General features: G+C 54.9%; 11 protein-coding genes across 11 annotated transcripts; 7 read left to right on the top strand and 4 right to left on the bottom strand.

Moving 5' to 3' along the window:
* Nucleotides 1-65: 65 nt before the first annotated feature.
* On the bottom strand, nt 66-1,143 carry CONPUDRAFT_169408 (uncharacterized protein; the record flags this gene model as incomplete). Its single annotated transcript, XM_007776131.1, has 4 exons — nt 66-381; nt 434-482; nt 619-1,057; nt 1,122-1,143. 4 exons carry the CDS (start codon nt 1,141-1,143, stop codon nt 271-273), a joined length of 621 nt encoding a protein of 206 aa, XP_007774321.1. The 3' UTR covers nt 66-270.
* An 839-nt stretch (nt 1,144-1,982) lies between these two features.
* On the bottom strand, nt 1,983-7,109 carry CONPUDRAFT_85353 (Pkinase-domain-containing protein). Its single transcript, XM_007776130.1, has 4 exons — nt 6,893-7,109; nt 6,345-6,833; nt 6,140-6,277; nt 1,983-6,065 (listed from the first exon to the last, which is right to left on the bottom strand). The coding sequence occupies exons 1-4, from the start codon at nt 7,038-7,040 to the stop codon at nt 2,641-2,643; spliced, it is 4,200 nt and encodes a 1,399-aa protein (XP_007774320.1). The 5' UTR covers nt 7,041-7,109; the 3' UTR covers nt 1,983-2,640.
* A 45-nt stretch (nt 7,110-7,154) lies between these two features.
* CONPUDRAFT_169405 (synaptobrevin) lies at nt 7,155-8,325 on the bottom strand. The gene is made up of 5 exons (XM_007776129.1): nt 7,998-8,325; nt 7,844-7,899; nt 7,784-7,791; nt 7,707-7,718; nt 7,155-7,636 (listed from the first exon to the last, which is right to left on the bottom strand). Exons 1-5 carry the CDS (start codon nt 8,194-8,196, stop codon nt 7,552-7,554), a joined length of 360 nt encoding a protein of 119 aa, XP_007774319.1. The 5' UTR covers nt 8,197-8,325; the 3' UTR covers nt 7,155-7,551.
* Nucleotides 8,326-8,638: 313 nt separating this feature from the next.
* CONPUDRAFT_131847 (uncharacterized protein) lies at nt 8,639-9,612 on the top strand. The gene has a single exon (XM_007776128.1). It carries the CDS (start codon nt 8,701-8,703, stop codon nt 9,400-9,402), a length of 702 nt encoding a protein of 233 aa, XP_007774318.1. The 5' UTR covers nt 8,639-8,700; the 3' UTR covers nt 9,403-9,612.
* A 359-nt stretch (nt 9,613-9,971) lies between these two features.
* On the top strand, nt 9,972-11,613 carry CONPUDRAFT_85351 (uncharacterized protein). The gene is made up of 4 exons (XM_007776127.1): nt 9,972-10,311; nt 10,401-10,650; nt 10,746-10,845; nt 10,905-11,613. Exons 1-4 carry the CDS (start codon nt 10,089-10,091, stop codon nt 11,454-11,456), a joined length of 1,125 nt encoding a protein of 374 aa, XP_007774317.1. The 5' UTR covers nt 9,972-10,088; the 3' UTR covers nt 11,457-11,613.
* A 1,871-nt stretch (nt 11,614-13,484) lies between these two features.
* On the top strand, nt 13,485-14,699 carry CONPUDRAFT_140036 (uncharacterized protein; the record flags this gene model as incomplete). The annotated part of the gene is made up of 3 exons (XM_007776126.1): nt 13,485-13,587; nt 13,644-13,863; nt 13,924-14,699. The coding sequence occupies 3 exons, from the start codon at nt 13,485-13,487 to the stop codon at nt 14,516-14,518; spliced, it is 918 nt and encodes a 305-aa protein (XP_007774316.1). The 3' UTR covers nt 14,519-14,699.
* Nucleotides 14,700-16,727: 2,028 nt separating this feature from the next.
* Nucleotides 16,728-17,696, top strand: CONPUDRAFT_65859 (WD40 repeat-like protein; the record flags this gene model as incomplete). Its single annotated transcript, XM_007775921.1, has 1 exon — nt 16,728-17,696. One exon carries the CDS (start codon nt 16,728-16,730, stop codon nt 17,694-17,696), a length of 969 nt encoding a protein of 322 aa, XP_007774111.1.
* Nucleotides 17,697-17,962: 266 nt separating this feature from the next.
* On the top strand, nt 17,963-18,679 carry CONPUDRAFT_65926 (WD40 repeat-like protein; the record flags this gene model as incomplete). The annotated part of the gene is made up of 1 exon (XM_007775928.1): nt 17,963-18,679. The coding sequence occupies one exon, from the start codon at nt 17,963-17,965 to the stop codon at nt 18,677-18,679; it is 717 nt and encodes a 238-aa protein (XP_007774118.1).
* Nucleotides 18,680-19,517: 838 nt separating this feature from the next.
* On the top strand, nt 19,518-20,029 carry CONPUDRAFT_140035 (uncharacterized protein). Its single transcript, XM_007776125.1, has 2 exons — nt 19,518-19,646; nt 19,699-20,029. Exons 1-2 carry the CDS (start codon nt 19,579-19,581, stop codon nt 19,874-19,876), a joined length of 246 nt encoding a protein of 81 aa, XP_007774315.1. The 5' UTR covers nt 19,518-19,578; the 3' UTR covers nt 19,877-20,029.
* A 938-nt stretch (nt 20,030-20,967) lies between these two features.
* On the top strand, nt 20,968-22,025 carry CONPUDRAFT_112169 (uncharacterized protein). Its single transcript, XM_007776124.1, has 4 exons — nt 20,968-21,051; nt 21,138-21,215; nt 21,277-21,573; nt 21,677-22,025. The coding sequence occupies exons 1-4, from the start codon at nt 20,989-20,991 to the stop codon at nt 21,752-21,754; spliced, it is 516 nt and encodes a 171-aa protein (XP_007774314.1). The 5' UTR covers nt 20,968-20,988; the 3' UTR covers nt 21,755-22,025.
* Nucleotides 22,026-22,362: 337 nt separating this feature from the next.
* Nucleotides 22,363-25,160, bottom strand: CONPUDRAFT_169400 (glycoside hydrolase family 18 protein; the record flags this gene model as incomplete). Its single annotated transcript, XM_007776123.1, has 10 exons — nt 24,376-25,160; nt 24,239-24,322; nt 23,918-24,001; nt 23,610-23,854; nt 23,462-23,554; nt 23,306-23,403; nt 23,188-23,248; nt 22,934-23,127; nt 22,509-22,877; nt 22,363-22,445 (listed from the first exon to the last, which is right to left on the bottom strand). The coding sequence occupies exons 1-10, from the start codon at nt 24,595-24,597 to the stop codon at nt 22,363-22,365; spliced, it is 1,533 nt and encodes a 510-aa protein (XP_007774313.1). The 5' UTR covers nt 24,598-25,160.
* Between the last annotated feature and the right edge of the window lie 65 nt (nt 25,161-25,225).

Here is a 25,225-nt window from a genome sequence, read left to right as displayed (position 1 = left end):
GTGAGTGGAATGAAGCATGTACAACATAAATATCTATGCATCAACGTCTTAACATGTAGAAGCACCGAGGATCCAGCGGGCTGGAACCCGCGCCAACCCGTTTAGAAGGGGTACTGAAAGCATGATGAACCAGGGCGAAATAGCGGAATAGAACCTATGCATCTTGATGGAGATACCGGATTGCTGGATGGCGAGCTGATCGCTGCGTGTACTCTGCTTGCCAACCTCGCTGATGCGTCGTCGACAGCTCCCCGACTTGAAGTGACACTCTCAGGAGACGAGCATTCTGGGAGAGGCATCAGCTTCAAACAAGCGTTCGGTAAGATGGTAGTGCATGAACTGACCTAATCTTTGGTTGATGTCATCGTCGACGAGCCACAGCTTCAAAATATCGATAAGTCCATTGAATCGGCGGTTGTAGCATTTCCCTCACCTTGACATTCCAGGTAGCATCCATCAGCCGTGAGAGCTCGCCCGTCACACTATCGAGAGCTAAAGCCAGCTTAGATCAGCAAACATAGGGCAAGTACGATATTGTTTTAGTCACCTTGTCTGTCACCCAGCAAAAAAAACTGAGGATGAGCTCATCATAATACCAGAAGAGACACTAAGACCAACCTCGAACGCTCGTGGTGTGCCGGTGCCGCCATCTGCACTATCGTCCCTGCAACCTTTGGCGAATTCACCTCCCGGAAGAATCGAACCGCCTCCCATGTGACATTCGCTACCGCCCAGCTCTCGCCATCCGACACTGCATCGACATTCTCGTCCTCCTCGTCCTCATCCCACCAGGGCTCTCCCTGCGCAGACACACCGTCCCCCGCGTTGTTGAACACGACATCGATTCGTCCGAAAACCTCCTTGGCACATGCGAGCGCGGCGAACACCTGCGTACGGTCGAACGCATCTAGTTTCGTTGGGAGGAGAACATTCGCGCCGTATTTCTCGACAAGGTCGAATATCTCCGACGGCCTATTCAGCGCCGCGACGGCGACGTCGCCGCTGCGCAAAACCTGCTCTGTCATCGAGCGTCCGAGAGCGGATGACGCATCCGTGACTGTTCAACCGGCAGTTAATCGTCAGCGTTGGAACTCTGCGCTGAAGGAAGCATGTCAACTTACTGAACCAGACCCTCCTTCCCATATTGCGAGTTGAGGATATGATACTCTTGGAAGTGTACAAGAGGAAAATGAAGAGCTTTCAAAGGGCAGGGTGCGGCGGCGCTAGCACAGATTCTCGGGGCTCAGTCAAGGCTCAGTAATTCCTCCCATCAGGACCCGAGCAAGTACTTATAAGTAGCCGCATCCGAGGACGTCGACTCCTTGCCACTAGTCTAAACGCCGTAAAACCATAATTACCCAAAAGCAAACAAGCAGCAAACACGTTGTGCGATACTTACCCATGTCATACGACAATGAGGGGCGACGCGCATCTTGCTCGGGCATTCAGCGCGTGATGATCGATACGTGCACCCACTTGAGATGCGGGTAATATTTTGAAGTGTATACAAGCTGGTGCGGGTCCTCGCGCATCAGCTCGCGGCTTCCGCGAGCGTCTGTGCCAGTCACGAGCGACTAGACAGTGGGAACCACCGAGTGTAACCACCGAGCTAGTCAGCGTCGTGTCTTCCCCTTTCCCCTTACCACGTGCTTGCTCCTCCCTGGTCTCTTCCGGCCATGGACAGAATGTCCGTATTGTACATGATCTGCAAGCGAGCAAATAGCACGATAAACTCCGCGTGCCCCTGGTTTGACGAGGAGGTGACATGATCAAATTTGCATTGACGTCAATATGGGCCAGGCAGCGAGCGAATAGCACGATGGACATCGCGCACCCCTTACTCCCAGGCAGATCATAGGCTACCATAGGTAACCTGCCGACTCGTCTACATACATATCATAGATAGGATTGGCTTTAAGAATGTTATCTGACGGACACTGACAACGAACGAAAATACAATACAGCAGCTCCCTGAAATTATATTTCATTGTTCGTTGTTGTGCCTGTCCAAGAATTCCTACGCCACCATCTACCTTGGGCAGTACCTGTCTGTACCTATCTACGTGTCGTATCAACCAACATACGTAGTGCAAAATATGCGACGAGTCCGCCACTCAACCTAACCTAACGATCTAAATAACGTGGCGAGAACGGACGCGAACCAAAGCGAGGAGAAACACGATGAAAATGACGATAACAGGGATGGGTTCGCATGCTAGTGCGAGTAGGAGTAGCGATGGAGTTTACTATATCAAGAAGTAAGGCAGGGATATAGATAGAGTGTGTGCGTGTGTGTGTGCGAGGGTCGAGGGTATCAGCGAGCAGCTTGGCTATGCAATCATGTGTGAGGAAGAGATGGCGACGGTGAGCCGGTGAGGGACGAGATAATAATGGAAGAAAGAATCAAAACCCAAAACTTAAAGTTACGAGCGAAAAGGCGTGCATATACCAAAGCGACGAGAAGATCTCCAACCAGGGTCACTTGTCCGTGGTCTGTATAGTATGATGTTGATGAAGGGAGACGATGACGCGCAGACGGAGGTTATCTCGGTCTCTCGGTTTGCCTGTGATCAGCGACCAGGATGAGCGTTAGCGTCCATGCTCGGTGGGTGGCGGATGGCGAAAAAAATTCACGCGCGTCTACTCCTCCTCCCCCTCGTCCTCCTCTTGAATCGCCGCCGGACCCGACCTCGCTCCAGGCAACTGCCTCCTCGCACCCCGCGTATCGATCGACTCAAACGTCGTCTCCGGCGCAACCGGTGAGGACCGCCCGATAGCTGCGGGCCCGCCCTTCTGTCTCCCACCGTGGCCCCCGGCCCTACCACCACTAGACCCAAAGCCCCCCGAACTGTTCCTCTGCTTGCCCTCCGACGCATTCCGCTTGCTGTACGTCCTTGGCGGGGGCGACACTAGTGGCGTCGACTCCATTACCGTCGGCACACTCCCTCCTCCCAGCCCCACCAGCCCCATACCGGCCCCAGCCCCGCCACTCGCCGACGAAATCGGCATCTGCCCCAACCCGCCCGCAAACTCGGGAACATCATCGTCCTCGTCCACCCAATCGCTCTCGTCGCCCATCGCACCCACACTCAGACTCCTCTGGCGCCCAGGCCCCGTAAACACATCCCGGATACTCGCCGGCCCTTGCACCTCAGGCAGCGGCGAGATCGCGAGCACCTCGATGGGGAGATGCGTCGAGCGCGACTTCCACCCGGGCGGCTCGTGGCCCCACGACTTCTTCCAGCTCGTGCGCCCGAGCGAGCCGTGGCCGCTCGCGAGCGGGCTCATGAACGGCGTCAGCCGCTTCTGCGCGACGAACGTCGTCGTGGTACCGCGCCGCCCGGGCGTGTTGATGCTCCCGCTGTCGTCGAGCGAGCGGCGCGAGTGCGATGCGGAGCGGAAGGGCGAGCCCGTGCGTTCCGTGTCCGACGGCTCGTAGAACGACGTCGGTCTCGACGAAGCGAGCGAGTGCACCGACGACGTCGCCGAGTTCGAGCGGTGGTGGATCGGCCTCTGGTTGGACGACGGGCCGCCCCCGGCAGCAGAGGCAGATGAGGTGGAGTTGGACGTCTGATACTGCCTCACGACGCGCGTAGACGACGACGAGCCGCCGCGCCTATGGTTGTTGTACGCGTTATTCTGTGTAGCCGAATTTGGCGAAGACGCGCGTTGTAGCTGATTTGAGCCACTCGATCCGCCGGACAACGACTTATGGTGGAGACCCACCGGAATGCTATGCACCGACGACGGGCGCGACGGGTAGTCTCCCCGCTCCGACACAGGCGTCTGCGCACCGTATGCCTTGCTCGAGCTGCTTGGCGGATGCTCCAGAACGAGAACCTGCGCCGACGTGCCCGACGATCGCCGCGAGTTGACGCTGCTCGACCGCCGTGACGACGTCGAGTGCCGCTTGACGCGCCGTCCGCGCGTGGTGCCACTCGGGCGGCGGTTCACCGACCCCTTGTTGGGAGTGACCGTGTTCGACGCCGAGGGCGCTCCAAGAGAACGACTGTACGTTAGCCCACCGTGCCGCCCGCCCTGCGGCGACAGCGCCTGCTCCTTCCGCTTGCCCTTCCTGTCCTCGTTGAACCAGAACCGGAACGCCGACAAGATACTCTGCCGGTTCCTCGGTGGACCGCCGTTACCGCTGGCCTTGCCCATGGTGCTCTCCTCCGAGAAGTTCGGCAGCGACGTCAAAGTGTCGCCAGGCGAACCCCCCGGGCTGGGCGCATTCGAGTGCGGCGACGTCCTGCCCGTAACGACCCACGGCGACCCAGCCAACGGCCGCGGATGCTGCAGCTCCAGATGCGTCGGCGTCACCGGCCTTCGTTCCGCGCCTGCCGCGTCCTTTGCGCGCAGCGGCGGCGACTTCGTCAGCTTGGACGACTGGCTCCCATGCGACGTCCTCGCATCGTCGCCCGACGCCTTCTTCTCCGGTATTCCAGGACCAGCCTCCTTGTCCACCTTCTCCTTCTCCTTCTCTTTCTCCTTGCGCTCCTTCTCCCTCTCCTTCTCCCTCTCGCGCTCCCTCTCTCGCTCCTCCCGCACACCCTCGTTCGACTTCTTCCTCACCAGCCCCGCAGCCTCCAGCGCAGTCGTCGCGCGCTGCATAATGCTCACGCTCCCCGAGCGCCCTGCGCGCTTCCCCCTCGAGCCCTGGTTCTCCTTCTCCTTCTCCTTGGTGCTGATAATGCTCCCGCTCGGCGTCGACGACTGATTCGGCGTCAATGCGCGACTGCTCCCGCTTGCATTCGCACTCGACCCGCTCGCGTTCGCCCCGCTGGAGGTCGGGTTCGCGCTGGCGCTGGCGCTTATAGTAGGCGTCGGCGGCACCACCGTGAAATCCGGAGCCGACTTGGACAGCGTGAGCGGCGGTGGGGACGATACCCCCTCCCTATTGTCTTTGTCCTTGTCATTGTCTGTCTGCACCCCGACCCCGCGCTTCATCCGCCTCCTCGAGCTCGTCGGCCGCTCGCTAGAAGCTTCCCCGTCCTTTTCCTTCTCCTTCTCCTTATCTTTCACTTTCTCCTTGTCCTTGTCCTTGTTCTTGCGTCCAGCGTTCCCCACCTCCGCCACCCCCTCCTTCGCAGCAGCACCAGCAGACCCACCATCCAACGCCCTCTTCTCCGCCTTGCGCTTCAACATCCACCACAGCGCCCCCGCACAATCACACGCATCCGTAAGCACCGAATGCACAATCTGCGCCGTATCCAGCCCCAACACACTCATCGAGTTCAACAACTCCCGCTCAAACGGCGTCGTAAAAATAATCGGCGCAGGCGTACTCAGCAGCCCCGCAAAATCCTGCGGCGCCGCCCCCGCACCCTCGCCCGGCGTCACCCCCGCAGCAGCGGCCGCCGACGCCCCCGCGGCGAACGTCTGCTCCTGGTTCGGGCTCGCCGGGTCCGCGTCGCTCAGCATGGACGACACCGAGCGGCGCTTCGTCCGCGCCGGCGTGCGCGTCGGGTGCGGCGGGGCCTTTGACCCACCGCCACCGCCGCCGCCACCGCCGGGTGTGCTCGACGAATTCGACGTCGTGAACTCCATACCGGCCGCGGTCCGGGACGCCGTTCCGTCGGCGCCGACCTCCTCTTCGACGACGGTCTCGTGCTGGTGCCACAGCGCGCTATCTTTAGACTGCCGCTTCGCCGCCTTCTTTGTAATCGTGCTCTGGCTCCCGTTCTGGTGGGTGTGTATCGCTTTGTCTTTGTTGGGAGTCTCGAATGGGTTGTTCGGCGTGTCATCGGGCGTGGTGGGTGCAGAGGGCGAGAGGTTGGAGGTGGCGGAGAGGAAGGTCGTGGCAGAGCCAGAGGAGGTAGCGGATGAGGCGGAAACTTCGGCTGCATCGGGCGGTGGTAGGGTTATAGGGGACGAAATGGGGGAGGTGACGCGGACGGGGGAAGGAGAGGGTGGTTCTGGCACTGTATGTGAGAGTGTTGGGGAAGCGGGCGTGGCATCGCTCGTGCTCGAACGGGAGGTGAACCAGGGGGATGCGAGGATTTGCGGGATAGTCAGTCTCTTGGATGGGTCCTTCTCGAGGACGTTGCGGATAAGCTCGCGGGCGTCTGTGCGGGTCCCATTCAATTAATCATCGAAGGCCTCGTCGTAGATAGTGAATGAATGCAAGAACGGCGCTTACCGTCAGACAGCCACTCTGGGTCCTCGAACTTGCCCTCGATAACCTTATCTCTCATGATAGCTTCGTCGTCGTCATCAAACGGGAGTGTGCCCGTGAGGAGCGTATAGAGAATAACGCCCATCGACCATATGTCGACCTCTGCGAACACGAGTGATAAGCATTGCGTCATACCCAGGCGCCATGAACGTGGGGGGCCCGGACTTACCGGGACCGAGATACTTCTTGCCCTGCAGCATCTCCGGCGCAGCATACCCCGTCGTGCCGCAAAACGTCTCCATAAACGCCCCCCGCTCATACTCGCGCGTGAACCCAAAATCGCCGAGCTTGACTCTACACCGCTCGTCCAGCAGCACGTTCTCGAGCTTGAGGTCGCGATGCACGATGCCCTTGTCGTGCAGGTACGCAACGGCGAGGCACAGCTGGCCAAAGAGGATCTTGCTCTCGTCCTCCGCGAGGCGGCCCTTCTCGGCGAGGTAGTCGAAGAGCTCGCCGCCGAGGCAGAGCTCGGTGACGATCCAGATGGCGTGCTCGGTCGCGATGACCTCGAACATCTGGGTGATGTGCGGGTGGTGCAGCGTGCGGTGGTGGTGGATCTCGCGGGTGAGGGAGGCGGACATGGCCTTGGGGATCTGCTTGATGGCGACGCGGGTGGACGTGAGGCGGTGGGTGCCCATGCGCACCTTGCCGTACGCGCCTGTGTGTATGCGGCCCATCTTATCAGAAGCAAGAGGGGGGAGTGGATGGGCGACGTACCCTCGCCGATGACCTTTCCGAGCGTGTAGTTGCCTACGACCCTAATCTTGTTTGAGGACAGCTCCTTGCCAAGTTCGTTGTATGCGTTGGCGAGCTGTGCCTTTGCATTCTGGGAGATGGAGCCCGAGTGTTTGTGGTGAGTAGACATGGTGGCATATACAGATCGGAATCGTTGGATGAAGAAAGAGAAACAAAAGAGATCAAATGAGGGGCACGGGCACGGGGGCCACTGGGAGGAGATGGGACAGGGAGTAAGAGTAGAGTAAGAGTAAAAGTAATAGAAGTAATAGTAGTAGTCGGAGGGCAAGAAAATCCAGGAGACTGCACCGAAACAGAAACCACATCACCCACCCGATGGCGTGGGAACACCCCATCACCACGACCCTGGCCTCCTGATGAGCTCATTCCTTCTACACATGAGATATAAACATCGTCCATCCGCTCCGACGCCTGGTATTGCTCATGGGCGCCCTGCTTTGGCCGTCCTACAGAATACACATTACGAGCGGAAAAGATATACTATGCTGCATAGATACAACACATTGCAATCGTGGAATCAACGAGAAAAGCGAGAACGAGAGAAACGGGAGCGAGGTAAACAAGTCTGGGCTAGGTTGAGAACGTGGCAATACCAGTAAGGGCAAATAATGATGCTGCGGCTAGTGCTTGGTCGTCTTCACGATGGACACCACAATGATCACGATAATAATGGCAATAGCAACACCAATGATAAGGCGCATCTGCATAGCACCGACGGAAGAAACGAGCGTTAGTCTCGCTTCCACCAGCTCAATTTTGCCTGTTACGCACCTTCATGTCCTTCCACCTTTATCGCGCGGGGCGGGCTTTGAGAATCGCGATACCAACAAACGAGATACGGAGGGTGCTTACCACATGTTCTACAAGGACACGTTAGTTGGAGATTGTCACGGGATACAGTAGTCAACGCACCTTTCTCACTCGGTTGGCCCCGCGACGGAACCCCTGGGCCGAAACGGCAAGGTTATCTAACCCCTCGCTCGTCAGCATCGCCGCCACCAGCATCGCACCCCCGCCGCGTCCAAGCTCAAGGGCGAGCGGTACTCGAGAAAGAAGGGGCACGCACCGGTCTTGTCTTGCAGCGAATCTAGCCGCTCTCCACGCTCTGCGACCTTGGTGATGTTTTCTCTCATAATCCCAACAGTGTCGTCAATCTGCGCCTGGATCGCAGCCGTCTTCTGGTTCCCCTGGCCCTGGCTGGAGCCTTGTGCTCCGCCGGCGCCGTTGCGGGGGACGTAGGGGTCGTAAGGCTCAGACCTGTCCATCCAACATCCAACAGCGACACAGGTGGTTTCGTGGGTTAGAACGTGGGTTCGGGCGGCTGAACTGAGGACGCAGCAACGCACATTATGCAGACGTAAAGGGGTTGATCTGGGAGAGATAAAGGCCTTGAGTATACGGTGCGATCCGGATGAACGGGGAGAGGAACGTACCGCGTCAAGCGAGGAGGGGAGGGAGATTAAATGCTCGAGGGTGGGGGCAGTACCTGGGAGCACTGACGAGGGCTGGGGGAGCACAGGCTCAGACTGCGCGGCCGACGGTTCGCACGGCATGTCACATGTCACCCCCACATGTCACCCCTGGTGTGTCACGGCGGCGGTTTTGCCCCTGACGCTATCTGAGGGCGAGCAACGCGTTCGCTGCCTCGGTCGTGCTTCAGGCAGTATCACGGCGACCTTATCAAACACTTACACCTAAGAAGTTATAAGCTTGTGAGGTTTTCACTCTTCATCTCATCGACGTCGACATCGCAAACATTTATCGGCACAATGTGTCCACTATCCGCCCTCGAACAACTCAGCTCCGGCCAAGCAACATTCAACCCCAGCGAATCAACCACCCCTTCCTGCGTCCCAACCGAACCCATCTCCCTCGGCGCCTACACCCACGTCCGCACGCGCCTACACCCCTCCATCCTCGCACACAGCCTGCGCACCTTCCTGCACGCCAAAACGCTCTCCGCGGCCGAAAACACACCATGGCACACGCCCCTCGGCCTCCCGCTGCTCTTCATCGCGTGCCTCTTCCACGACATGGGCACCTCGCCCTCGTGCGATGGCCCGCAGCGCTTCGAGATCGAGGGCGCAGACGCCGCGTCCGCGTTCCTCAACACCCGCTCGCCCGATATCGCCCCGGACGACGTGCGCGAGGTCTGGACGGCGATCGCGCTGCACACCTCGCCGGGTATCGCTGAGCGTATCACCGTCCTCGCGCGGATAGTGAGGCTCGCGGTGCTCGTCGACTTCAAGGTGCCACACCCGGACGCGCGCGTGGATGCGAAGGATATTGAGCATGCGGAGAGGGCGTTCCCGCGCGGCGAGATCGAGAAGGTGCTGGGCGATGCGGTCGCTGAGCAAGCTGAGAGTGCGCAGGAGCCACAGAGGAAGGCGCCGCCTGCGACTTGGCCGGGCGTGCTGCTGCAAGCTAGGAGGGAGAATCCAGGGTGGACAGGGGTGAATAAAGCGTTCTGAGTTTGGTATGCTACGGTGAGGACATGGATAGCTACGATTCGAGATCTCAGAGAAGGTGAAAGAAAATGTCGAAGGACCTGTTATTTTCTCGCGTGTCTTGTCGCCGATGCGCGCATGCTGCTCATTGTCCTCTTGATGTTGTCATACACAAAGCGTACCGCCGAATGCTCGGAGTTGACTTGAGGAGCGTGCCTGGTGGGGGCACTGCCACAACCCTAAATGAACCCTCCATGCCATGACATCATCGCCCTTGTCGTATCAACTCTACTGCAGATCCTGAGAGCGCACAGACGTCGATAATGAGAGACTCTGGATAAAACAAACGTTCTGCGTTCACGCTCAGCATTGAACAGCAGCTCACTTACACGGAAGAACGTGGCGTCCATCGCTGTTGTGTTCATCCGTTGCGATGAAGCACCGGATCCTAATCCGGATATGTTCTGGACCTTACATAGCTCGGCTCCAAGCCCGGTCCAAGCTGCCGAGGTCCGCCACACGCCAAAGTTATATACCACACCCGCCTTCCCCTGTAAATTCAACCGTCTCCTTACAAAAACCACTCCAACCTCGCTCTACCGCTCCTTTTCGGCTCGTACCCTCCTCGTCCTCCATCCATCATGACATCGACAACAACATCAACATCAACACCAGCACTAACATCGATATACACATCCACACTTACATCCATGTCCGAAGCCGACCTCGACGTCTTCCACGACGCCCGCTCCTCATCGCAGTTCTCACTGGCGACGTCCCTAATCGCCGAGGGCGACACCTACCGCGGTGCATACCGACGCCGCAGACGCACGCGATCGTCCTCGGACGGCTCAGATCTCGCCTCGCCCGTCGTCGAACCGTCGTGCGGGACGTTTGGGCTCTCGGAGGACCTGTCGTTCCGGATGGCTGAAGGTGCGTTCAAGGCAGTGCTTGAGTGTATGCGAAGGGTTTAGACTCACGTATCATCTCCCGGTCCGGTTTCATTCTGTGCTTATGTCTAGGCTACTCTGACTCCAAGCTCACTAAGCTCCGGCACGCCTTTGGGCGGCTTGGCCGCGCGCCTGCACGCCCACTTGAGCCTGTTGGGGAGCCGCTAGACACTGCCTCGGGCCCGCATGCGCTTTTGGAGGCCGTCGTGCATGCCATGCTCGGCCACTACACGCTCTTCCGTGCAGGTGTGCTCCACCGTGATGTCAGCCCCGAGAACATCCACATCCTGAAAAAGAAGACGATGCGGACGCCTGTGACCGAGTGAGTCCCTATCCACGCATACCCTATTCTCCTGCACCCTATCCGCCCACACGCCGTCCATGATGTTCTTGCGCTAACGCGGAGACGTCGTACAGCCTGCTCATCGCACGCGATGTGCTTGAATGCGCAGGAATCTTATCAGATTCAAATAGCAAGTCCATAGACTGGCGACGGACGAAGAAATCCCACAACTTTGTGAGCCCACCTTCCCCTATCCCTAGTACTCGTGCGCTGACCATCCCATTCCCACGCAGCGCCTCGTCCACCCCACATACGCCTCCGACCTCGTCCTCGAATACCACGAAGGCACCTCCCGCACCCCGCACACCGCCCTCGACGACCTCGAATCCTTCGTATGGACCCTCCTCGGCGCCCTTCTGCACATCGTCACCTCCCCAAAATACCGCCGCCCCATCGCCGCGCCCGGCGCACTCGACGCAGAACGAAGATGGCTCGACGACCTCGAGCGCACAACGCCTACATTCCACTCCCCACGCGCGTTCGTCATTTCCGCGATCTACTTCGCGGCAGAGCAGCGCGCCGCGTCGGGCGGGGCCGTGCGCACGTGTGCGGCGGGTGTTGCGGCGCTCGCGCCCGTGCTGAGCAAGTGGGCGGGGATCATGGAGGATGCGCGGGCGTGGCAGCGTGAGTTCTTTGCGGTGCAGAAGAGGGACGTGGTGAAGGATCAGGAGGAGTACGAGGATGTGTGTGGCGGGTTTTATCGGCGGTATCTTGTTGTTGCTGCGGAGCATTTGGCGGGGATGGGGAAGGAGACGTGGGACGAGGTTGAGGGTGTTGCTATGTAGTTCGTGTTTTCTTCTTCTTTTTCTTTGTTTTCTTTTTGGGTACTCGTTTGGTGTTCGGTCCGCATTGCAAAGATTGCAACTCAATGTGAATTACTTCTTTATTAGTTGTCACGGTACTCGCACTCCTGTTGTAGGATAATCCATTCCTAATATCTGCATGCTGATGTCCATTTCCGTGCGTTAACCAAAACCCAAGCACCACTTGGTAACTCGGGGCAAGATTTGATGCCATTATCGCTACGCAGCACCGTAGCGCTGGCGGCTCGCTGCTTTGTGCCACCGCTTCCCTCACGCTCCTTCACCACGTACCACCTTCGCCGCCCCCACTCATAAAGACCTCGCAACAGCTCAGCGCTTCATGGAAGGTGTTTATCTTTGAACCGATCATGGTGCATTTTGGTAAAATTTGCTGCCTTGTATGCTCGCCAGACGGCGCGTTCCTTGTCACCGGATCTGACGACAAAACTGTACGGATATGGGACCCGGAAACGGGCCGGCAAGTCGAGCAGCCGTTAAAATGGGATGCTAGCGCTGTTTCTGTAATCGGCTATTCTCCTGATAGAAAACATCTAGCCAGCGGTTCCCGTGATGGATCTCTTCTCGTATGGAACACAAAAACTCACAAGACGGTCAAAGGTTCAGTTATTGAACATCACAAACGTTGAGTTTCCGATGTGAAGTACTCGCCAGATGGCGCGTTCATTGCAAGCGGAGATTTCAACTGCCATTTCATGCTTTAGACTGCCCGCACTGGCAATTGTCACTCGGAACATTCGAGTACCCTTTCGTCGGTGTCGAGTCGTTTTCGTTTTCCCCTGACAGTGATCATGTCGCGACTGTTTTCTATGATTCCATCTTCCTGATTTTATCCGTCGATCGGCTCGAGCTCCTACGCGAAAAAATTTCCCCCCAGACATATCGCCCACTCGAGAGGCCATACCACAGCCGTTCATTGCTCTCCTGACGGGTTATTATAGTCAACGCGTCGTATGAGCTCACTATCCACCTATGGAGTCCTCAGTACGGCAAACGGATCCGCGACGTTCAACTGCATTACAATCGCATGATCCACGGCAGCATCTCGTCTAGGACAGCTTGGGATTAGCCACTGGCTCCAGCAGCTATTCTAACGGGACTGCCCGCATCTGGGACCTCTCTTCTTATGAAGAAATTGGCAAACCGCCTCAGTTCGAGAACGAAGCAGTGTGGACGGTCTGCTTCGCACTTCCGTCGGCGATGCGAACAATGCGGCCTTTATGGCTAGGCACTAATTTGGATAGTCAAGTTGATCAACTCGTACCTATAATTTGTCCGTGAGCACATCTTCCATGCGAGTCGTATGACTCTGCAACCTTACTCGAACACTTTTCCGTCGGAGAGACGGGACGGAGGAACTGGGCAGTGGTCGAATGGAGTCCTGGAGCATTTGCTCGGCGTGCCTTCATTGTATGAATTCCACGACGACCTATTTTAGGCTTGAAGCTTGACGTCTCTGCAATGTTGTTTCTTCAGGCACCGAAGATGCATTCAGACCAATTGCGCCACTCTTACTCCAATGATATATGGAAAAGGGTGTACTCTGAACATTGTGAGTACCGAATACTGAGTACTGAAGGCCGGGTGCTAACTCAAAGTTCCGAATGACTCCCTGCGAATGCAAGGACTCGTGAGCGACCTGGAATATATGGATCTGAGAGAGCAAGGGAGATGTCTCCGAAATGCCCGAATGATTCTTTGATGGATGCACACTTCTCGGCAAGTCGACAACGCAATTCTCGATCGCGTCCCCGCTTCGAAGTTTGCAACTGATCCAACGGGTGGTCGTTTGCTGGACTTCTCATTCCGGAGCTGGACTCTCGGCTGACTGGCATTCCCAACTATTGTCGGACATTCGATTTCCAAGTCTCGCCTTTGAGTCATGCTCCGCACCAGCTTCAACGCATATAAAAAGCGCCCATTTATTGCCCTGAGCTCACCAGGCCCAGTTTTACTCAGACGCTCTTTCCTTCGTACTCCCACCATTCAGACATGAAGTTCTCCGCCGCTTTCACCTCCCTCTGCCTTGCCGCCGTTGCTGTCGCTCTCCCCGCCGAGAAGCGCGCAGACAGCTCTACCAGCGCTGCTCCCACTGGTTAGTAACCCATCCGCCTGTGCTTCTCCCACAATTCCACTAACGAACTCTTGCAGTGACGGACATTCTGAACTATGCCTTGACCCTCGAGCACCTTGAGAACGCCTTCTACGCTGAGGGTATCAAGAACTTCACTCACCTGTCCTTCATTGAAGCTGGCCTCCCCGGTTTTGCTGCCGGTCGCTTCTCCGAGATTGCCCAGCACGAGGCTACCCACGTTCAGTTCCTCGCTGGAGCTCTCGGTGAAAGCGCCACCCAGGCTTGTAACTACAACTTGTAAGCACCTTCGCGCTCCTCCCTTGCAATATATTTGATTGACTTACCTCTCTTTCCTAGCCCCGTGACCGACGCCAAGTCCTTCGCCCAGGTCTCTTACCTGCTCGAGAACGTCGGCACCTCCGCGTACTCCGGCGCCGCCCAGTACCTCTCGGGGGGAACGCTGACCGCAGCTGCCACCATCCTCGCCGTCGAGGCCCGCCACTCCGCGTGGGTCAACTCTGCCGTCCTCAAGGCCAACCCGTGGAACGGCGCGTTCGACACCCCCCTCGACCTCAACCAGGTCTACACCCTCGCCTCGGGCCTCATCACTTCGTGCCCGTCCTCGAACCCGACGCTGCCCGTCAAGGCCTTCCCCGCCCTTACCTTCGGCTCTGACATGACCGCCGGCAAAGCCACCACTGTCTCGTTCAACGGCTCTGACGCAAGTAGCGCCGACGGCACGTACGTCGGATTCATCAGCGGCATGAACACGACCATTGTCCCCGTCCAGAACGGCCAGGTCACCATCCCCGACGGTCTCATGGGCGTCGTCTACGCCGTCGCGACCTCGAGCGAGTCGATGACCAGCGACAACGTCACCCTCGCCGGCCCGGCGTTCCTCTCCTTCGACTTCGGGCCGAACGGCAAGCCTATTGGTCACTGGTTGTTGTGAGAAGCCGGGTGACCTTCTGGACTATACCTTTACTTTATTTGCATACATTTCGCCAAAACTGCAGTACTAATGTCTGATCGCTTGTACTTACGGACTTTTCGTAGTAATACTTGACATGATCTCGTGTTTCAACTAGTCTCAATACTCGATCAAGAATGTGCCGTGTTATGCTGTTACAACTCCCTCTTACCTTTTAGTCACCGTATACCACACTCTTTTCTGCGAACATTCGTCCAATATTCGATAAAGATATCCAACTGTGAGAAAGGTAAAGTCCATGTCTGGTGTCTACAGCTAGGTCACCATTCCCGAGGTCCTCATGGACGTTACCTACTTGACAGTTCAAAACTACACATTGGGTCAGCGGACGGGGCGATAAACACGCCTGTGGAATATCTAATGCGGAGAGCTGGTCTACGTTGTTGATGATAAAGTAGTCCACTCCCTACATCTCTCACCGGACGGACTCAAGTGCATCAGAGCACAAGGGGCGTATTTTGATAGAGGAGTCTGTATAAGGGACGTTGGCACTGGAGAGATCTTAAATACACTGCATCATAACACCGGCGTAATTTACATAGCCTTCTCACCAGATGGAACACATATTGTGAGCGGCACCTATGATGGTAGCCTCCGCTCGTGGGACGTTGGCTCTATACATTTCCTGCTCCCTAAGGTGGGTTGTCGTAAACCTCGTTACTCAGCAATGTGGTTCCAGATTTTTTCTTCATAAACAGCGCCTCATCAAGGCCGGAGTTGAGAATAACGATAATTCAATTGACCACAGCGTGAACATCCTGGCTTCCCTTACTTGATGACATAGATAACTTGAACACAGGGTCTAATGCATGATATATCTCAGGGACAATACAGACTTACAACAGCACTGAATACCCAAAAACGCGAAGAAAAGAACGAGATTTAGGGTGGAGAAACGCAAACATCAAAGGTGCGTATTGTACGACCACCGATCAGCCATGGACGTCAACATCTCAAATAAAGGCAATCTCCTTGCAACTTGCGCAAGCGATGGTATCATATGCGTCTGGGACCCTGAGCGCGAGGATACCATATATACGGCCTTTCTGGTCACAATGGGGATGTTCACTCCGTTAGATTCACCCCAGATGGCATGCGCCTTTCCAGCAGCGGAGCTGATGGGACTATCCGTATATGGGACGTGCAATTCGACGTATCCCTATGTACCTTCAATAATACACATACCGATGCTGTTCGAAGGGCACTCAGCGCTCAGCATCTCGTTTGATGGCTCTTGACTAGCCAGCGGATCTGACAATGGGGTCATCCGCATATGGGATATTGATTCCTACAAAGTAGTTGGCAGGCCTCTACGTAAAGCACAGGGTGTCTCCTCGGTGCCCTTCTACACATCGTCACCTCCCCAAAATACCACCGCCCCATCGCTGCCCCAGGCGCACTCGACGCAGAACGAAGATGGCTCGACGACCTCGAGCGCACAACGCCTACATTCCACTCCCCACGCGCGTTCGTCATTTCCGCGATCTACTTCGCGGCAGAGCAGCGCGCCGCGTCGGGCGGGACTGTGCGCACGTGTGCGGCGGGTGTCGCGGCGCCCGCGCCCGTGCTGAGCAAGTGGGCGGGGATCATGGAGGATGCGCGGGCGTGGCAGCGCGAGTTCTTTGGGGTGCAGAAGAGGGACGTGGTGAAGGATCAGGAGGAGTACGAGGATGTGTGTGGCGAGTTTTATCGGCGGTATCTTGTTGTTGCTGCGGAGCATTTGGCGGGGATGGGGAAAGAGACGTGGGAGGAGGTTGAGGGTGTTGCTGTGTAGTTCGTTTTTTGTTTGTTTTCTTTTTTGGGTGTTCCTTTGGTATTCGGTTTGCATCGCGACACATCAATTCTATGTTAGCAACCTCTGCAGCTCGATGTTAATCACCTCTGTACTATGTTGCATGATACTTGTTTGTATAATGCGCTTACACCACTCCTGTTGTAGGGAAATCCCTTCCTAATAATATCTGTATGCTGATGTCTATTTTTGTGCGCTGTCCAAAACCCATGGACCACAACAGGATTTGATGCCCTTATCGCTGCGCAGCATGTTGATATTAGCCTGAGAGGGCTTGTTCAACAGCATCTCTCTCACGCTTCTTCATCATAAGCACCTTCGTCACCCACACTCACAAAGACCTCGCAGCTCAACGTAACGTCCGCATCCTAGGGTATCATGGCTGCCTTTCAGCCGTTCAAAGGACACACTGGCGCTATTCATTGTCTCGAATACTCCCCCGACGGCGCGTTCCTTGCCACCGGATCTGCCGACAGGACCATACGTATATGGAACGCGACAACGGGCCATCAAGTCGGGCTGCCGTTAGAAGGGCATACTGGCTTTGTGTCTGCCATCGACTACTCTCCTACCGGAAATCAGCTAGTCAGCGGCTCCTATGATAGATCTCTTCGTGTATGGGACACAAATACCCACAAAACGATCATAGGCTCAGTTAAACGCCACACAGATTCGATTTCTGCTGTAAAGTACTCGCCGGACGGCGCCTTTTTTGCAAGCGGAGGTTCCGACGGCCTTTTCCGGCTTTGGAATGCCGGCACTGTTGATTGCATTAGAACATTCGAGTACCCCAACTACGTCAACTCGATCTCGTTCTCCCCTGACAATAACCATGTTGCGGCAGTCTGTAATGATTCCCTCGTCCGTTTTTTCTCCGTCAATCCACCTCAGCTCTTACGCGAGCTTTCCGGACACAGTGACCGCAAAATAAACCACGCCATAGCCGCTCATTACTCTCCTGACGGGTTACTCATAGCCAGCGCGTCGGATGATTTTACTATTCGCCTATGGAGCGCACTTACTGAAAAGCTGACCCTGCATCCTTTGCGCGGTCACACTGGCTCCATAGCTGCCCTATCGTTCTCGTCCGATGGGCAACGGCTATTCAGCTGTTCAGAAGACAAGTCCATTCGGATCTGGAATGTTAAATCAGGCACATGCGTCTCAGGGCCGCTGTATAGACATGGAGGGCAAGTGGATAGTATTTGTTGTTCTCCAGATCAAAGTCATTTTGCTTCCTGTAACTCGGGTGGTGTACGCGTTTGGATGGTACTGCCGAAAGTAAGCCATCTACGTATGTCTATGTCTCTGCGTATTTTACAAAGACCTTCTGTAGTTAACGTATGAAGGTGACCACAACTGGGAAAAACTACATATGTATGTTTTCCTTTATCAAATTGAGTCCCCCACTCACCTTTGGTCAAAGCGGAGTAAAACGCTATCACGCCGGCGTTAAGGCTTTAATGTGGCTCTCCGACGGACAGCTATTCGCGAGTGCAGGAAGTAATCATGCTATCAGGATTTGGAATCCACACACAGGGAAAGAGTCAGCAAAACCTCGCGTTGGGCATAACCAATCGATCATGGGCATAGATATTTCAAGCAAAGCCAATATGCTTGCAACCTGTGCAGGTGATGGCGTCGTTTGCATATGGGATCTCGAGCACGAGGATACCATACTGAACCGCCTTCTTGGTCACAAGGGGGATGTTCACGCCGTTAGGTTCACCCCAGATGGCACGCGCCTTTGCAGCAGCGGAGCTGATGGGACTGTCAGTATATGGGACGTTCAATCTGGCGTATCGCTGCGTACCATCAAGGCACATACTGGTACCGTTCGGGCGCTTGACATCTCGTCTGATGGCTCTCGACTAGTCAGCGGATCTCAAGATGGGGTTATCCGTATGTGGAGCCTTAGTTCCTACGAGGTAATTGGCAGGCCTCTCCCACACAATCACAGGGTGTCGTCTCTCTGCTTCACGCCTAGACGTTCGCAAATACTGAGCGGATCATCGGATGGAGCGATATACCTGTGGGACACCTTTCAAAGAAAGCGGGTCATGGTCTTTATGCACAGATCTGAGGTCAACTGCGTGAAGTTCTCGCCTGTCAGGTCCGAGTTCCTCAGCGCATCCAATGACGGGCAAATCTTTATCTGGGACACTACGATGAGGCTTCTCAAAGTTCTGCAACACGACAACAAAGTTCTATCTGCAGCTTTCTCCCCAGACGGAACGCGGATCGTGAGTAGCACCTCTGCAGGCAATATTCTCTTATGGGGCGTCAAAGATGGACGCCCTGTAGCTGCTTATGTGGGTGACTATATATGATATCCTTCTCAAAAATCCGGGCTCAAACGTTTGCGCCTGATGTAGGACCTCATCACGGGTGGTTCCGCAAGAATTGATATTTTGCTAGAAGACGGAGTGAGTGTCCCTGTTTATCTTCATGCATTTAACAGAATATTGAAAGTATGGCAAAAGAGTGGCATATCTCAGCCTGAGGACCATCATGTCCCCGGAAAAAAGAATGAACTTCAGGAAAAACAGAAACAGGTGCCTACATATTTAGTTGTACTTCCCTCGTGTTGCTGATGTACGGTAGGAGTTGGATTCCGATGCGGAAAGCTTTATGAATGTACGTTTTGCTTACATTATCCCTTTATGTGCGACGTCTTTTTCATGCTCCAATCTCTAAAGTGGTCGGCAGTTCCACACAGACGTAGAGAAGCTCTGATACTTAGTGATCAGGAAAGCACAGTAAGTCGTCGCGAAATATGGATAAATTGCTGTAGTGACTGCCAGTGTACGTTAAAGGTATCGGCAGCGAGGTTGGAGGAATGTGGTGAAAATGATGCTACCACGAACACTCGCCAGGGTTTCCACCAGCTCTGGGATCATGCGAAGAGACATCTAAATGAAATGAATGCAACCGTACGTGCTCTCTTGAATTGGTAGTAAAAACCGTTGATGGTGAATTATCATCCTATGAAAGACTGATCCGACATCAAACCATGTCCGTGACCGCCGCACCCTTTCTGGCCGCTTGAATAGGGTGACAAGCGTGCTTCGCAAATTACGGGTATGTATATTATATCTCTTGACATATACGTCTCGTTTTCTTAGCTCGCTGATATCCATTGAAATGCACCACTCATAGATTCGTCCAGTCATCGTTAATGGAGAAGACACCACAAGCTTACAAGGTCATGACGTAGAACGCGAATCGTATGATATGCGCAGATTGCACGAGCAACCACGCGTGTCGGATGTCATATACACTTCACAAGCCGAACCGGTATGGAACATGTGCTCAGAACATAAGCTCGCTGCTGAAATGATGCCTACAGCGATATTTGGCCGCGCCTGACAGAGACATCAGCCTGCTTCAGCTGTTTTGTTGTTTTAGACCGCGAGCACACCGTGCTTCGCATACTAAAGTGCAGAGAGGATCCGCTTCCGCTCAGCCACAGACAGTACCAGCTCAGCCTACTTCTGCTACAAAATCCTAGCAGGATAAGCCTCTGAGGTGCCGTCCCCACCAATTGAGCAGAAATTCAGGCCGGGTTTTGCTACATGCACTCTTGTAACGTATACGGGTTGAAATTTGTTGTTGAGCCTGTTCGCAGTCTGTAGCCACACTTGTATAGGTGTTCCGTGATTCATATATTTGTGAACGATGGATTTGAAAGCTCATGTGAGGTAGCATGACATAACGATCTTGTCCGCTACTACACGGTAGTTCCCGATGCTGTTATTTTGAGACAGAATACTGTCGAGATTTCGTTTACTGTTGCTGAGTCATTCTCCAGATTTCACCTTCCTACTCTGTCCTTCCACTCTGGTTTTCCACTTGGTCGATTCTCGGACATGTGTGGAACATAATGTTCGAGTGGATCTGTGCTCTGGTGATACGGATATTTGGTGATAATCGAATCAAGTCTCAGTCAGCTGGATGAAAAAGCTGGGCTCGCGGGGAAAAGCGCCGAGTACAACATGGACTAGTCATCACGACGTCTGTGCTCCGCTTGGGCTTAAAGCTGAAGGTAGTTGACAGACGAAGGTGTTGAAGACAACGCCTAATAAATGACAGCGAAATGTGTAAATAGGATAAGAGTGCGTTAAAAGCGTGCTTTCTCCTATACAAAGGCGACGAAAAGCTTCGAACCTGCGTACGCGCCGCGACGAGTCGTACGTCATTACCATCTCAGAGCTTACATTCCACATAACGGAGAACTATGTGCGCTTCAGGTGCTTTGTACATGCTACGAAAATCTGGTAAATATTATCTTTGATACGATAGTGACAAAGCTCGGAGGGTCATACTTCAGTTAGCCAACTACTTGTATCTTCAACTTGAAAGGATAGTAAAGGTATCATCGCATGAAGAGGACGGTCGGACATCGGCGATATCCGAACTTCAAACCCCGCCAGGCGGACGCGCTCACCGCACACACAGAGACACCCGCCGAACAGCAAGACCCCGCCAAATCCTCAAGGTGAGCATCATTCACGCCGTTTTGCTGTCCCGAGACGCCAGGAAGTGCTTCAAGGACGTATGGTGGTGCATCGACCTCGAAAATCTGGCTGTCAGAAGTTGAAATTTGGGTGGATGGCATGTTTGGCGTTCGGATGATGACATGCACCTGCGTCCCGGGACTGTCGATTTTGGGTGCCGTTTCACTGATCTGTGTTCCTCTCTGGTGGGTTGTTTGAATCACAGATGGTGCGTACTTTCATTAGTCGTTCCATCATTGCGGTTTCTGAACTCATATTTCCCCGAGTGTAGAAGGTTGAAATCGACTCCTTCTCGGGCTACCGTATCTACCCCTCCAAGGGCAAGCTTTTTGTCCGCGGCGACAGCAAAGTCAGTCCCTCCTTTGTCCGTTATGCCCTTACTCAACACATCCGACTTTCCCCCGCGATAGGTCTTCCGCTTCGCCTCCTCGAAGAATGCGTCGCTCTTCCTGCAGCGCAAGAACCCACGTAAGATCGCTTGGACGCAGGTCTACCGCCGGATGCACAAGAAGGGCATCACCGAAGAAGTTGCCAAGAAGCGCTCGCGACGCACCGTGAAGCACCAGCGTGGCATCGTTGGCGCTGACCTCGCAGCCATCGCAGCCAAGCGCAACCAGACCGCCGCCGTGCGGTCACAACAGCGCCTTGCCGCTATCACCAAGGCTAAGTCAGAGAAGAAGGAGAAGGAAGGCACGAAGACCAAGAAGGTACGTCTTTCTCACTCCCTTGTCGTCTGTCCTCGCCACTGCGTTGTTTTTGTTCGCGGACGTCGTATGGGTGTTGCGTATTGATACCATCTTGTATCTCTAGCCCGCCGCCAGCAAGGCTGCCCACGCCGCACCCAAGGTGTCGAAGCAGCAGATGAAGGGCGGCAAGGGCGGCCGATGAGCGTATCGCGAGCTTACGGGTGGGCTTGTCTTTGTATCTCACATGCTGTCGGTATGACTACGCCATGCTATGTCACGTATGCATCCTCCTCAAAATCTCATTCATGAGAGTCGCACACAATAGAGGGAGTTTCGTGTATCATAGAATATCGCTACTGATTACCAGGCGCACTCCCTCGAGGAGCGACTACTTTGTCTCTTGCCTTCGCGCCAATCACTAGGAGCTCCCGGAGTTGCCTCGTATAGATCTCCCTATTTCCAACATTGTTTCCGGCGATTTTTTGGTTGATGGTTCAAAGTTTGCTGCATACTATGGTGGGTGAGAGTCTATGCAGTTGTAGGAGGGATGATGCGACGGATTATTGACGCCACCTGATCTCACCTTCTGGGTTGATCGAGATCATTGGCGATCGCTTCGGCGGACAAACTCAGGCGAACAACTAGCTTGATCAACGAATCCCAATCTATATTACGCCCAAGGGCTTCCCAGATAGATGTGGCCTTTAAATAAGCTTAAATACAGACACGACACATTGTTGAGAGCCAGACTAGCAGCTCATCATCCCAAACAAAAGAGTGTAGACGGTGACTCAGTCACCTCTCAGTTTATCAGTAGTGACCGCGGCGATGGCGCAGAGTGCGCTTCTTCTGCGACGCGCAGGCGCCGTCGTCAGTCCAGTCGCCTTGGGTACCTGCGATTTTGTTAGGTTCTGCATAGTACCTGCACAAAAGCAGGAAACGAAGGGAGAGCTCACCTCCGGGGGTGTCGGCCTGAGTCCACCACTTGGCAGTCCAGAGGTGCCCGTTGTAGGTGGCCTGCTGGCCACCGGTGTACGCGGTGGTGGAGACCCACGCAGCGACGCCGGTGCAGCTACCAGATGAGGTGGAAGTTGGGCTCGGAGCGCTGGAGGTAGCGCTGGAGGTAGCCGACGCGGATGTCGAGACAGCAGAGGAGGTCGATGCAGGCGCGGAGGTCGAAACTGCGGAGGAGGTGGACGCAGGTGCCGAGACTGACGAGGAGGAGGAAGGGAAGGTGCTAGTGCTGCTCGGGGCAACGGAAGAGCTCGAGGGTGAAGAACCGCCACCGAGGGCGGCCTTGATTGCCTTGTCGAAACGGTCGTTGGCTTGATGGGGCGTTAGCATTCACAATACACAAACAACAATGCAAGGGAATACGTACTGTAGGCCTGCGACATGTCCCAAAGCATCGCACCGCCGAACGAGGAGTACTGCGCCTTCGTGTCCTGCAGGATCTTGGTCAGGGTGGCAGGATCAACGTATTCCGCTGGGTCGGTCGTGGCGGTGTTCGAGGCCGGTGCACCGATGTAGATCTTGACGTTCTTGTTGATGGACGTGTTCTTGGCCCAGTCATCCCTGATTGTGATTGGTGTAACAGGTAAGAACAGCTCAGTGAGGGAGAATGGCTTAGACTACCAAGTCGCGAAGTTCCAGGCGTTTGCGTTGTTGTAGTTCTTGACACCGCAGAAGTTGTTGTCTGTCGTTGTAGCAGTGAGCAGAGCTAACTCACGGCGAACAAGGATTATAAACTTACAGAACTGAACGTAGACAGCATCGAAAGCGACTTCGTTCAACGCGGTGCCGAGGTAGGCATCGGGGAACTGGCACTGAGGGGCGGCGGTAATGTAGTAACTGATGTCATTCGTTACAATTACTTTGTCCAGAAGTGAGATGATAGGGATTCACGTACGTCTTGCTGGTGTCTGCGTCCATCAGCTTGCGAATGGCCGTAACAAACGCTGAGTAGCCAGTCGAGGACCCGCCCTCAATGTCAATGTCGACACTGAAACCCCATGAGCACATTCGCTGCGCAAAACATTTCGGAATAGTTGACTCACCCATCAAGCACAACATCGCCGAAGGGACGCGTCTGGCTGGAACCTCCGAGGTACAAGTCCCAAATAGTCTGTGCGAAAGTTTGCGCCTGCGAGTCGCTGGTGAAGCCGATTGAACCGCTAGCACCGCCGACGGAGATCGTCACGGTCTTGCCCTTTGTCTGGCACGTTTTAATACCAGCATTGAGAGTCGAGCAATCGGGCAAGTCGGAGCCGGTAAAGGTCTTGTTGTCTGAAGGGTTGCAAGTCTATACGGTCGAAAGAAATATGATGTTCGGAATGTAGGAGGGATGGAAGGATAATGGACTGACGTTGGCGAGGTTCATCGACGGGAGGTTGTCGGTATCGAAGAAGACATTTACGAATGCGATCGGGATGGTGTCCACAGTGTCATCCTAAGCAACATCAGAGCCAGCACGCATCACCCATCATGGATACACGCCTGGCAATAGAAATCGATGGGCTGCTGCCAGTTGGCAGAGTCATCGAGGTGCTTGGCACCATACGAGTTTTGGCCCCAGTACCTGCTTCTGCGTCAACACCGCCATTCCCGAGAGATTGGCTAATTATCTTACACTGCCAGCTGTACAAAAAGTCAGCGCATATAAGCATAGAAAAAGTGGGCGACAAACGTTGGTATTTGCGGACATGTCAAACGCCATGGAAGGAGCGGCAAAGCTAAGAAGCGAGGCGCCGCCAGCGAGCGCGGTGAAGGCCTGTGCGAACATATCGACCGAGGCAGAAAGGGAGAAGAAGAAGTGGGGTGTACTATCCGCTTGCGTTGGCGTGCCGCTCTTATAGGATGCATACCGAGCATCTTGAGCACAATTTCGTCACCAGCGAGCTGGCCGGTGAGCAAGAGTGTGCCGGGGTAAGAGCCATGTGTGCGTCTGCCAGCTATCAGGCGTTCTTGGGGGACAACCAACGCGTCGCATGGGGATGGATGGCGAGAAATCATCTCCGGCGCTCGCTGCAGGTGTGCGACCCACATGCGAGGGTGTGGAGGAATGGCTTGTGCATACAAAGTCGTTGCTGTCAGCAGCGGGTTGGTTGCGTTCTCTTCAGGAACAGTGTGAAGATGATACTGAGTCGCGAATGGAGCTACACAGCTTCAGCCTCGAGCGCTGTGCTGAAGGCGTCTGGGCAGCATCGAGAGATCAATATCGCAATCGTGGGGTTGAAATCTGAGTACGATTATCTTTCTGCGCCTGTTTTAGAACTGAGGCAGAGAGCAATGTGCTTCCTATTGACGAGACGGTTGCTTGATAATGTACTTTGTCAGATGCCTTATCAACTTGAAGGAAAGCTTTTCAACTTGAAGCATCGGACGTAAGATTGAGATCGTTACGCCGAGAGCTGTGACGTCGACCAGTTGCTAGGTTCGACATCAGAACAAGCACAGCCGGCGACGAAGCACATGCCAGCGAAAGGTCCATGGTGCTTGAGAGCGCCTGAGTCCGACACCCGCATGTTGCATGCCATAAGAACGAAGTCAGCAGCAAAAGTGGGATGGTGGTTTCAAGGCAAGTCAGTTTAAAATCGTCGACGTGGTTGGAGGCAAAGGGGAGACAGGGCTAGACAGGGGCTTTGCTTTGTTGACTTTTCGGCTTACTGTACAT

The sequence above is a fragment of the Coniophora puteana genome, assembly GCF_000271625.1.
Source record: "Coniophora puteana RWD-64-598 SS2 unplaced genomic scaffold CONPUscaffold_16, whole genome shotgun sequence".
In the NCBI taxonomy this organism is placed as follows: Eukaryota; Fungi; Basidiomycota; class Agaricomycetes; order Boletales; family Coniophoraceae; genus Coniophora; species Coniophora puteana.
This window is presented reverse-complemented; position numbering and strand designations above follow the sequence as displayed.